At 46.0% G+C, this 12,853-nt stretch overlaps 1 protein-coding gene across 5 annotated transcripts in view; it reads right to left on the reverse strand.

Moving 5' to 3' along the window:
- Positions 1-770: 770 nt before the first annotated feature.
- Positions 771-12,853, reverse strand: part of LOC110000703 (rapamycin-insensitive companion of mTOR) — a 23,049-nt gene continuing 10,966 nt past the window's right edge. For 2 of the 5 annotated variants that reach the window (XM_065965669.1, XM_065965667.1), the window contains 17 exons: positions 11,913-12,039; positions 11,559-11,723; positions 11,379-11,455; positions 10,670-10,748; positions 10,215-10,324; positions 9,247-9,334; positions 8,914-9,006; positions 8,714-8,820; positions 8,409-8,605; positions 7,300-8,284; positions 6,885-7,062; positions 6,692-6,779; positions 6,340-6,528; positions 5,917-6,075; positions 5,208-5,331; positions 4,921-5,059; positions 771-4,699 (listed from right to left, as the gene is read on the reverse strand). In XM_065965669.1, coding sequence (XP_065821741.1) covers positions 4,628-4,699; positions 4,921-5,059; positions 5,208-5,331; positions 5,917-6,075; positions 6,340-6,528; positions 6,692-6,779; positions 6,885-7,062; positions 7,300-8,284; positions 8,409-8,605; positions 8,714-8,820; positions 8,914-9,006; positions 9,247-9,334; positions 10,215-10,324; positions 10,670-10,748; positions 11,379-11,455; positions 11,559-11,723; positions 11,913-12,039 — 2,977 coding nt within the window. In that variant the 3' untranslated portion in view covers positions 771-4,627. Of the gene's footprint in view, positions 4,700-4,920; positions 5,060-5,207; positions 5,332-5,916; positions 6,076-6,339; positions 6,529-6,691; positions 6,780-6,884; positions 7,080-7,299; positions 8,285-8,408; positions 8,606-8,713; positions 8,821-8,913; positions 9,007-9,246; positions 9,338-10,214; positions 10,325-10,669; positions 10,749-11,378; positions 11,456-11,558; positions 11,724-11,912; positions 12,040-12,853 lie in introns of those variants that run through there. The other 3 variants (XM_065965670.1, XM_065965666.1, XM_065965671.1) reach the window with 2 other exon arrangements.

Here is a 12,853-nt window from a genome sequence, read left to right on the forward strand (position 1 = left end):
AAAAAGATGTTTTTAAAAGCAGATGCTAAAGTCTGAGACAAATACGACGAGCTGCAAAAAAAAAGAAAGTGCTTCAAACTGTATGAACATCAAACCTGCTGAAAATCCATAAACGATGCTAAATCAAAAAGATACATATTGAGAAAATATCTGCATTTAGACGAAAGCTGCAAGTCCTTAAAGGAAGCGCTACAGGCCTGTAGGTGGCGCTCCGTGGAACAGATTATTATTGACAGGTGAGAGTAAGGGAGATAAGCAGGTGAATTTATTGTTTAGGGTTGCAACCAATTCAAAAATGTGGGCGACCACAGTTTTCAACATCTTCTCACAGAAACTCACTCTGACTTCAGGAGAAAAACAAACATGGAGGACGATGGAAGGGGTCAGCTGGTTATGTGGTTTGTCTTCATGAGACTTTATAAAGACACTCGTGTTGTCGCCATAGTTCTTCTTCTTCAATATCTGTCTCAGCTCGAGGCTCAGTTGTATTTATGTTCACCGCCATGTTTGTGAGCTGTTAAAGTGAAACATCCCAGTCCGCTCGCTCTCATTGGCTGCTGCAGGTTTTCCATCGGAGGCGGCTCAAACATGATTGATATTTAAGATACGAGACGAGGGAGGCTCCAGCTCGATCAGGAGCAGTTAAATGAACGCATTGACACAACACACTTAGAGATATAGACATGTTGTGTTTTTCTTAATGAAGTCGTTTCGGCTGTTGCAGGTCGGTCGCCCTTGTCGGCCATCGTAGAAATATAGACAGACACACGTTTTCATTTAGTTCCTCTTTATTTCAGACCACTTCAGTCGTTACAGTTCTTAGTGTCAAAGTCTCTACAGAACAGAGCACATGTTGCATGTTGCATGTTGTGAAATGTTAAATACCAAAGGCAGGAGGTCTCTCCTTAAATTGCACATTTACATTATTTCAGTTAAACATTTTTATTCAAAGAAGCTACATCATCAAAACAGAAGAAGGTTACATTTCATTATAAAGTTCAGTTCAAAGCACAAACTGAGGTTTGAGTGGCCATGAAACATCGCTACAAGAATATGAAAACAGACAAGGAGAAGCAAGCTAACAATGCTAATTGTGCTAATCGTGCTAACCATGCTAACCCTGTCGCCGAGTGTGCTCTGATACAGTTCGGTCTCAGACTGAATAAAGTGACTTGTTAAAGTTAATATGGCACACAGTGTTCAACAAGGACCTCAGCCTTTTTGTCCAGAAAGACCTTTAGTCTCCTCGTGATCCTCAAGAGCGATTCACAGTTTGATATGTTTGAGTTCTTTGTGCAAAGTTTTGTTAAAATCAAAAGAAGTACATCTGATGAATGCATCAGTTTGCTGCTGTGTTGAATTCACGACTTTTGTTTTAATCTTAGCTTGTGTTTAAACTGATGAATCAGCTGCTTTTAAAGCAAACTAATTAGCTCCCTTAATTAATTTTTCTTTTGCTGGATTGTTAACTTTGTCTCCCTGTCATAGTCCTCGAGCCTTTCTCAGGGTTTATTATTTCGCTGCAGCAGTCATGAAAGTGTTACAAATCGTTAACAGCAGATCAAAATGAGCAGTCTGTCGTGTTGTGCTACACTCGTCTGTCCGTTGTGTCAGACGTCCGGTGAATGAAGGGTTAAAGTGCGTTCCATTTGAAAACGTTTCTTAAGTCTCGTTTCTGTGTAATTCAATCGATCAAACCGACAGAATCGTTCAGGTTCTGTAGTGGACGTGTTGTCATGTTGCTTTAACATGCAGACTATCAACACAGTGTGTCGTTATCTTCTGCTGTTAGCTAACACAACAAAGGTCCTCCTGCTTCAAAGAAATTTTTAACCTGTTCTTTTTGGTTTTGGAGGAACTTAGCCAGCAGACTTGGTTTGGACTGTTCTGCTTTTGGATCGGTTACTGAAGCGGGGGAGGGTAAATTAAATAAAAATCAAGTTTAGAAGTCAAAAACTATATTTCCGGAGGTCAGACCCTCCAGTTTTGCATTAGGCCATGTTGCTTTTCCAACTTTATACCAACAGGAAATGGAGTCAACTCGGGTGTGACCTCACATCTGAGGTAAATGGAATGCACCATGAAGCCCAATTTGAGCAGGATAAGGATTACCTGTGGACCTCTAATCTGTCAAATTTAAGAACGATTACCCCTCAGTGTGGATATGTAAAGTAAGGGCCCGGTCACACGGAGACGCATCGCTAGAAAAGCGTCGCCAGCAGAACCTTTGTTTTCCTCGGGTACAGCATGCTTGCAGGGCACTCCTTTCTGCTGCTGCACGGTGCGTTTTTTTGTAGCTGTTTTTTGGGTGCGCTTTAAGTGAAAACATTTTCCGACTCCTCAGCTCAAGACGTGGAGTCACAGCACGCTTCAGTGTCACTTTAGGTTGAAGCCAATCAAATCAAGTAGGAGGCGGGGCGCTGGTGGCGCGGTGGTTGGCATGTGCACCCCATGTATGGAGGCTGTGGTCTTCCGGGCGGGCGGCCCGGGTTCTGGCTCCTTTCCCTCATGTCATGATTTCTGACTCTATCCACCGTCCTATCTCTTCAGTAAAGGCACAAAATGCCCAAAAATAAATCTTTAAAAAAAAAAAACAATTAGGAGGCTTTACCTCCTTTTTATGACATTTCCCCTCCTCGTCTCGGAGCAAAGCAAAGGTTTGCTCTATTTCATTTTTTCCCACCTATTTTATTTGGTCGCCCATATGCACGGAGCCCCGCTCCACAGGCGCTCCCCGCTGTTTTCTCCCCAGATACGCTCAGGCGCTTTTCAATCTCTGTGTGATCGGACCCCATGGACATGTATGAGTGGGTGATTGTGAACCTCTCCTCATAAATCTGGAACTCATAACAACGGCGGACTATTCCTATGCAAAGTTTCAACGATATTTTTAAAAGTGAGTACATGCAGGCAGTGTGTAGCATTGATCAGTATAAATAACACTTCATATCTAACGTACGTTTGAGTATTCAAGTCAAACATTCATCACAAAAAAATCATTATTGCTATCGTGTCAGAGGAGCGGAGTCCTCTGCTGTCAGTCCGTGCCTTTAAATATTGCTTTAGGAACTACACTGTGCCAGACCCCCCCGGCCTGTTCGATGGCCACGTCTGGCCCATGTATTTGAAACACAAGAACATTCATGAAGAAGAGCGAAGATTGTCCGACTTTTCTACTTTTATCGCCCTGTCATGTGCAAACCTCCGATCATTAACAAGACTCTGATACCTGAACCTGTGAGTTAGATTACTGTGAGATAAATTAACAAAAGTTATTATAATTAATAAATTACAGATGTTAGACTTTATTACGAACCCTTCAGTCTTTACATCTTACTCTACATAACGCAGTATGGACGGCAGCATGGGGCGCAACGCAAAGATCGCAGGAACGAGCACTTTCACTGTTACTGCGGGCGGGAGGCGGGCGTCCAAAAACTGGGTTCTCCACGATCAAAGTAAGCTCTCCTTCTAAAAAGCATTTCTACCTGCACATATTACACACCGCAGAGAAATGTGTCACACATGAGAAATTCACAGAAACATCTAGATTGAAATGTTTTTTGCTACTTGTCAATCATAGAAAAAGCGTGTGCATGCTTGTTTGAATGTAGAGTGTCTGTCGGCTCCGCTGCAGCCAAATAGTGCGATGCTTTATAAAAACTCAGAGGCTGATTCACAAAAGGGTCATGTGGCTTTTGCTGCGTCCGCTAAACCTGTGCAAATGAGTCAAACTGACTCAGTCAAATTCACAAAAATCACACACAAAGGGTTAAATGCACCGCTTACTGCGCTGCAGAGCAAACAGCGTCTCTGTACGTCCATACGTGAGGCTGAGTCGTTAACAGTCACTTGAGGTAAAAACTGCCCCCTTCATAAGCAAATCAGCCTCATCGTAAAAAGCGTCTAACTCACAAAAAGCGGCGCTAACAGCCACGTTAAAGGTAGAGTTGGTAATTTTCGAAAAATAGCATGATTTTGAAAGTAGCATTCAAAAAAGCCACGCCCCTCGCTACATGAACAAGCGACGTTGCTCCAGAAGCGGACCTCAGCTCTTGCTTTGAGTGTGTGCTCGTGCTTGCAAGGGGTAGAGAGCGAGTAGGGAGACAGGGAGGCATGTGATTGGTTCATCAGATTGGTACCTTTTGGTAGACATTGGTTGAAGTTTTTACAGGCTTACAACTGATACAGATGATGGATTTACTTTGTTCCTTTTTCAGAGAACATGAGTTATTAATTTGTGTCAGGACCTAAAGACAATTTCAACCAAAACCTGAAAAAGTGGATCTGGAGAAAATTACCAACCCTGACTTTAAGTTAAAGTGAAAAACGAGTGTCTGCTGCGAGTTGGTGGTAACTGCGCCGCAGTATTTATAAGAGACCTGGCGCTCAAACTTTCCAGTGATCAGCAAAACAATTCCCCCTCTGTGTGCCTTCAAAATAAAAGCTCTGTAAATAAAGTCTGTAAATAAGACTCTGACTATGATTAATATATTATGAACAGTCCAGTGTGAGGCTCTAAAGCAGTATACAGTGAGTAGGGTTTCAGACACAGACTGAGGGATGATGGAGGTGTGGGGTCTCCAGGCGGTGAGTCCAGGGGAGTCCGTGGTGCATTCAGGGGGAGTCAGGCGTCAGAGTGTGGAGACGAGGGTCTCTTTGGAGATGTTGACAGGACGCTCTCTGCCTCCTCATACAACTGAGACACACAGACACAATGCACAGGTAGATTAACAGCAGGTGACTTCAGTCAGGAGTGATTCATTTAAACACGCTCGTTTGTTATCAGCGAGAAACGAGCAATAAACGGGTCATTTAAAGGTTCTCTCGGTCCTTCACCGGTCCTCTCTATACTCAAATTTGTAATCAGCTGTTTCCTGTTGAACCCATAAAATCATGAAGGAGATTTTTTCTCCTTACCGGTGTGAAGGGAACATCTTGGAAGAGCTCCTGAATGAAGCGGCGTGATGTCAGACGGAACGAGCAGCGAGCCAGCAGGAAGGAAACCTCAGAGTACAGACAGACGTCATCAAACGCAGACGGAAACTTCTCCTTTATACTGGACAGTAAACACATTAAACGACACATCAGGACAGGCTGGACAGCTAGCAATGTATTAGAGTATCATCATCCTGACGTCAGTGGGACGTTTACTCTGTACTGTTTAAAAGCAGTTTATTAAAGTTATTAAATGTCTTTAGGCTCACGCCAGCAGGCTGGTCTCGTGGTTCTTTGTCCCCACTGATGAGCTGAGTTTGATGATCAGACGGAGAACCTCTTTCCTCAGGAGAACCCGACCTGCAGGAGCATCCTCTGCGATCAGCTTCACACCTGTCAGAGTTCAAACAGACGATGAAGCGGTGTGAGACTGGAGATATGGAGGTTCAGGGACAACAACCAGTAACTGAAAACGTTAAGTTTGAAAATGCAGACATGTGAAGAAGAATATAACTCTGAGGCTGCAAATACATCGTGCAATTGTAAAAATGTCTGCTCACTCTGCACGACTGAATCATTTATGACTCACAAGCAAAGCTCACGATTTATGCGCTCACACTGCTTGAGTTAAATTCAGGACGGGGGATTCACACATAATGTGTCCTCCCACAGATGTTTTAGATGTGTATTTCAGTGGTCTCATATGCACACCTCAAATACAAGCGCAGTCAAAAATGCCAGCAGCTAAATCATGACAAATCTCCCCTGTCAGCTGGAGGTCTGCACATGTTTCCTGCCAACGTTTCTCTCGTTCATATCTTTGGTGATAGGAGGGGGAGGACACATCAAACAGGCATGCCTGCCGTTGCCATGGTGAATCCAGATGCTGTCTGCCAGTTTGTGCAGTCACAAAGGCCCTGAAGTTGGTGTACACACACTTGTGGCTCTGCTCTCACAACTTCGGTGATAGGCACCCACCTAAAACCATCTCTGTGCTGTGTTGGCTCCCCGCTGACCCCCGAGACACAGAGTCACTGCACCCTGACCCTCCTGACGGATCGGTTTGGACCAGGACCTCCAGCTGCTGAGAGGAAGCTGGACCTAGCCTCTCCGGACACAGCGGGGCGTCTGTGGGCTCTGAAGAAGACGATAACAAGGACAATTAATTAGTATCACGAAGGCTTCACTGAGCAGCTCAATAATCTATGCGTTATATATTCAGTCAGGAGCGTCTTCAGGATTTATCTGGGCCCCATGAACAGATCTCACATTGGGCTGCTCCTCCACAGCCTCAGCAAACCCTGAGATATTTCTATAACCACACCTCCATTACACAAATGAGCCTTTAAAAGATTTAAATGAAGGTTAATGAAATTTGACTCCTTCAATACTTTGTCCCACCTGTGTCCCTGTCCTCAGAGTTGGACTCCATCACAGTCAGTCCAGAACAGTACAGACAGTTGTTCTGGTTGTGATCCTGCAGACCGGTCTCCTCCGAGGCCAGGATCTGGTTCTGATCAGCCCGGTTCAGCAGCTCTGTGATGCTGAGCTGTGAGCGGAGCCTCGCTGGTTGACTTCCATCGCTGAGACCTGAGGACAAACATTAGAGTAAACAGGATGCTAAAGCTACCTGAGAACATATAGCATAGCTAACAGGATGCTAAAGCTACTTGAGAAAACAGTACACCTAACAGGATGCTAAAGGTACCTCAGGAAACACAGCAAAGCTAACTGGATGCTAAAGCTACCTCACCGTCAGATCCTCCTCCAGAGAAGAATCCAGCAGAGTGCTCCTCAGACGGAGGACTAAGCCTCTTCTGGAAATATGGAGTGTCTTTGATCTGAACGAATCGAGACAAAAGTCTGTGTGAGTTGACTGAACACGTCAGAGAAGGAAAAGAAGAGTAAGTTTTTTTTTTTTAATCTTGTTATGAAGTAGTCCCCACATGGAGCATGTTGTTGATGTTGACGGGCAGAGCGAGGCCCATAAACTCCTCAGAGGAGCTGAAGGATCCAGAGGAGACCAAGGAGCGGACCGAGGACGGGTTCTGCAGAAAGTTCTGGTTAATGGGACTCAGCAGGTCTTCCTTGTCCAGAGACGCAAAACTCAGAGCCTTCAGGAACCTGAAGGCAGACAGAGACTGACAGGATGTAGTCATCATGAGTCCTGCTCACAGCTAACTATGTGACTGGCCTGTTTGTCATTATTATTGCATGAGCCCAATTTAGTCAATTAAACTGATTAAAAACCTCCAACTTCAGTCAATTTCAACCTACAGCAGACTGAGGCGTTGATCCCCAGCTAGTCTCTGAGTCTCATTCTTCTATTTTCATTGATGTTTCAAACCTGAGGATCCTCACCTCTGAGCTGTGCGTCTGGAGTCCAGACTTCCAGACTTCATGGTGATGGTGTCGGTGAACAGGATCTCCTTGGCTGGGGATGCCCGGGCCTCGCTGTGGGACACGCAGGGCTGGATGCGTTGGTGCTGCAGCCTTCTCAGGGTGGTGTAACCCAGAGCGTCCTGGGGGGTGGTGCAGCAGCTGGAAGAGCTGCAGAACAGACTGCAGTCCGCCAAGCTGCTCAGAGTGCTCACCGACGGGGACCTGAAGGACTGAGCGCGCCGTGGCAGCGTGTGGGCGGAGCCAGGAGGGACCAGGAAGACAGAGCAGGACTTGGGGATGGAGAGACGGGTCGAGTAAGGCAGGGGGGTCTTTCTGGTCTCTGTGGGGGGATGCAGGGCCTCCCTGGTAGGACTGGAGCTCATGGAGCTGATGCCACTGGTTGTGGAGTCTGTGTTAAAGCTCTGGCTCCGGCTCTTCAGCGGAACTCCGCCCCCTCCAGAGGGTCCGTCTTCAGCCAAACGCTCATAGCTGCGTGTCCCCCTCTGATGGTTTTCCCCAAACCTGCTCATCTCCCCCTCCCCGTTCACCTCCTTCTCCCCGTTCACCTCCTCCCCACCGTTCACCTCCTTCTCCCCGTTCACCTCCTCCTCCCCGTTCCCCTCCTCCTCCCTGTTCACCTCCTCCTCTTCAAGGCTATGGCTGCTCCCCTGGTCCCCCTCGCAACACCGGGACACTTGGTTGTTTCTGCGAACAGAGAACTCCGCTTCATTCTCTTTAAGTCCCTGCCCCCCCTCAGGCTCTCCTTCAGGGTCTGGGGTGCTGTCCTCAGAGTGGGTGATCTTCTTCCTGGGGAGGGACAGAGAGTGCAGGAGGTGGCTGCAGGAGGCCAGCGTGGTGAGGGGGGTCAGCTTCTTCATCAGTTCTGGACAGGTATATAGAGAGGGGGAGGAGTCTTCTGCGATGTCAGAACTCTGGAGCCTATCAGCATCCAGCACACACACACCTGCACACACGCACACGCACACGCACACGCACACGCACACGCACACGCACACGCACACGCACGCTTTACTACAAGCCTTTAAAAGAAACCTAAACTATGACTTTACTGGACGCTCTGGTCTTACTGGGCTGTGCCGAGTTTCTCGTGGACTCGGTGATGGTCCTGGATTCAGCGCTCAGTCGAATTTGAGGCTCGAGCTCCTCCGGGACCACGGGCCAAAGAGTCCTCTTGCTGTGTCTCACAGAGTCCCAACCCTGCTGCTTCAAAGAGTCACAGCCCTGATGAGTCCGACTGAGGAGACCCAACACGTACAGGCACGTCCTGAAGACACACAATCATTGACCTGTTCGTAAATCCACAACATGCTGCTGACCTAATATTCAGAATGATATAATCACTGAAGTAAATGACTCATGTCGGGGGTCGTACCCTCTGATGGACAGAACCTCACAGCTGTGAGCCAGATCCACGATGTCTGGGATCACCCCCTCCTCCTGCAGCAGGTTCAGACCCCAGGAAGACGTGCCGATGTGTCCCTGCAGGAACAGACACCAGGGGGGGCTTCAGGAACGGATTAACTGGACTGACAGTCTGAGATTGTACAAGCAGAACAGAATAAATGTGCAGACCAGGGCCCAGAGAGCTGCCTTCAGCTGCCTGATCCCCTCCCATCGGTCCAGGACAGGAGAGCGAACGGTGAAGCTCAAATCAGGGACGACGTTCTGCACAAGGACGAGGAGAGAAGACCTCAGGTCAGAGCAAAAATTACCTTTAATCGACCCAAAATGTTTTGAGTTGTTATTGACTAAAACTAAAAAGTAATGACTAATATGTGACTTTAACTAATACACATTTTGGTCTAAAGATTCAAATAAGTATTCAAATATTATCTAAAGATAATAAAAGTAAGTGCTGCTCAGAGTCCGGTCTGCAGCTGTGTTTTAACCAACAGGTAAACTCACCTGAGCCTGAAGGAGCTGGCAGCCGGTCTTATCATGAACCAGCTGACCGTACAGGTGTACAGGCAGATACACATGTGGCCTCTGTGACCTGCTGCACCAGACATACAGACCGATAACAGGTAAAGGATTTATTATTTAATCTCTCGTCAATGAGAGCTGTACGATCATTTAAAGTTCCAATCAGTGAGATGTGTAGTGAGTGAAATGATAAAGTGAGCTTACTATATGATCAGACATTAAGGAAACATGCTATGTTGAAGTGCTGGCTTCTCTGACAACAATGCAGCAGCCAGTATGTCCTCCTTCTAACTTTAGATTCTGGACCTGAATGATCTGGATTTGTTTGGACCAGAGAAGGTAGGCGGTTTTAAGGCACCCCCACACGGCCGTTTTGGACACCCCTCGGTTTGCCAGATATGAGAGCAGTTATCAGGTCAAACCAACAGGTGTTGCAGCGATGGAAGCGGTCAAGAGAAGTGGTTCAGATAGAAGTGATTGTACCCGACCTAAAAAGCCTCTGCATGTTTCTAATAAGCTCCATGAGCAGAAACGTGCTCAAACTAGGATCAATATTGGAGATGCTTTTGAAAAATGGAGAGAGGTTAGAACACAGAAAGGTTTACAGACTGATGCAGAGCTGGATAAACACTGAAGCTTCAGTGTCCACAACATGGTGACCTGAGTGAGCATCGACTCTCGAGAGGAGGGGGCGGGGGGAGACAGCTCTCTACAATGTTTAGAATCTGGACTGCAGTTCCCATTTTAACCACTACGGGTCAGAGATTGCTCCTTTAAGTCTGCAGGGAACACTGGACTTTGTGCTTTTTTATCCAGAAGTTAAAAACTGACATCAAGGCTTTTCTGGTGACTAAACTTCAGGACTGAAGCTGCTGCATCGTGAACACCGGGCTTCTATTTGACTTTGTTTTAAACTCTGACAAACAGAGTCCACACTGCAGGATCATGACCTCTGGTTGCTGCGGCGTACGTATTGCTCTCCGTTGACAGGTTTTCTGTAGGTGGTGAGAGCCTCGTTGAGCTGCTCCTCGATCAGGTCCACATACTTCAGGTTAAACTCCTGCAGGGACACACACAGGAGCAGAGCTGCTACATGTTCTCTTCATGGTGCTTTCACACATGCACAAAACTCCCCAAGGCTTTCGGGGTGAGCTGCATGTTTGTTTCTCCTTTCTCGCATGTAGTTCCCCACTCTCTCTCTCTATCTCTCTCGTTCTCTCTCTAACTCGATTTCTTTCCTACCTCTAAATAAAAAAAGTGAAAGTCTCCCGCTTTGAGGTGCACATGTGAAATAACAACTCAGGAAGATTTCAGAGGCAGTCGGCCTGAAATGTTCTAGATATTTTCAGGAGTGTATGTGTGAAAACAGCTGAGAACAGAAAGATGTGTGCTGCTGTTAATGCACCTTCTGCCATCTCTCCATCTCTAAAGAGATGTATCCTCTCTCACTGAGGTACGAGAAGCCCTTTGGGATGGACAGAAACCTGCAGAAACACAAAGGATGCTTCAGTCACAATAACTCGAAGGGCTTTAGATCCGCTTCAACAATAAAAACTCCACAAAGCTTCTGAATAATTGGCGCTCAGCAGCTTTCATTGTTAGATATCTGGAACAGACAAGTTGTTAGGAAAGCAAAGTCTATCTTGTCCAGCTCTGACCATCCTCTCTTAGAGGAATTTGTTCTTCTCCCCTCAGGTCGGAGGTACAGGCAAACAGATATACATACTTGTGCAATTAATGCTCTTAATCTTCTTTAAATCCTTGACTGCACTTTCAAGCAGAGCTATTGCACTTTATATTTATCATATTTATTTATCTATTTATTACTATTTGAGTGACACTTGTTAACGATCAGTGAGTTTTATATTTCATCAGGTTGTGTTGCACTGTCCTATGTCTGTTTATCTGTTGTGTTTTTGTGTCCACTGCTGCAAATCAAATTTCCCTTCCAGGGACAATAAAGATCTGAACTGAACTGAACTGAACTTCATGTTCAGGAAACAGAGATTTACTGGATCAGAGGTGGAAAAGTTCCACACATGCACGCCCAACAGGAATCAAATCACCTTCACCTTCATAAAAGCATCCAGTCAGACAGATGTGTGTTTCCTCACCTGAGCAGCAGCAGCACACCTTTGTCCCCCAGGTGAGACAGAGCTGGTCTCATCTCTGTCAGAGCGTGAAGGTTGGCCTGAAGAACAGCATGCATAGAGCTGATTTCCTTTCTTCTTTTTTTTTTTACATTAAATCATCAGATGTATTTCTACTTCCTGTGTTTCTTCCTCCCCCCTCACCTTGTCCTCACAGGCTTCGTCCAGGATGTCCAGCGCCTCCATGGAAACGGTCTTATTCCTGTCGTAGAGCTGAGTGACCAGGAGCTCCATGCCCCAGTTACTGAAGAACTCCACGCCTGCCCGCAGGAGGACGCGCAGGTGCTTGGTGGCGTACAGCCTGCAGGTCTGTCATCAGTTCAGACGAGTGAGGAAGAGATCAGAGGCTGACAATAACACTGATTTGTACGACACCTTCAGTTATCTGGAGTCTGACGCCTTTTACAGTCAGGATGCAAATTCTAACTCTGTATTTTAATCAACAGACTTTTCTTTGCCGCTGTATGAAGGAATAAAAGCACAAACGGTGAGTCTTACATCGTTGGCAGCAGTGAGGACTTTGGACAGGATGACCCGAGACAGACCGTCTGTGCTGTAGTCCAGCGTGGAGACGGTCAGCTTCAGCAGGTGCTCCTGATTCTTCAGACTGCACACGCTCAACAAACTGACAGAGAACATGAGAGGAAACAGAGAGAGAACGAGAGAACCCTGTGAGACTGATGCAGCTGGAGGATGTCGGGGTGAGCACATCTTAATGTGTCCGCTGTCTGTCTGTCTGCACAAGTTTTAACCTCAATTAAGTGATTATGTGTCACTCAGAGGCTCAAACATGTTTCAGAGCGCGCTCGCACATGGCAACCCGTATCGTGCCTAAGCATGCTTCACCATCAAAGTCCAGGTTTTTTTTTTTTATTTTGAATTAAATTTTTGTTCACCAAAACGTGCATGCACACACTCACACAATAAAAAAAAAGAAATACAAACAAGAGGGGAACTGTGGTACGATACAGTTTTGCAAGCAGATTTAGACAAAAACAAACAAACAAACAAATCAAAAGGAAAAGGGTGAGTAAATAAAATGAATGAATTAGAAAGAGGGACAAAATAAGTAAATGAGCAAACAGGACAAAGAAAAACATGAGGACAGTATAGTAACAAAATAAAACTGGTGGGATAGGTTGTACACATGGTGACCATTTTTGGTGTTGTAGAGAGGTGTTGTTTGATATCTGTTGTGTAAGGAGGTCTAACCATTGTGATGTGCTGATCTTTCTCCTACTTTTCCAGTTTAGCAGTATTGTTTTCTTGGCGATAGTAAGGGTGTTAGGATTTATTTTGAGTTTGTGTTAAGTTCATCCAGATTGCCAGGAATGCAAACAGAGGGGGATAGTGGAATGTTGTGGCCAAGGAGTCGGGATAGAGTGATGATGATTTTTTTGGAGCGAGCGAGCGAACGCGGCTACAGACACGCTCAGTGA

Source organism: Labrus bergylta, chromosome 17 (assembly GCF_963930695.1).
Source record: "Labrus bergylta chromosome 17, fLabBer1.1, whole genome shotgun sequence".
Classification (NCBI taxonomy): Eukaryota; Metazoa; Chordata; class Actinopteri; order Labriformes; family Labridae; genus Labrus; species Labrus bergylta.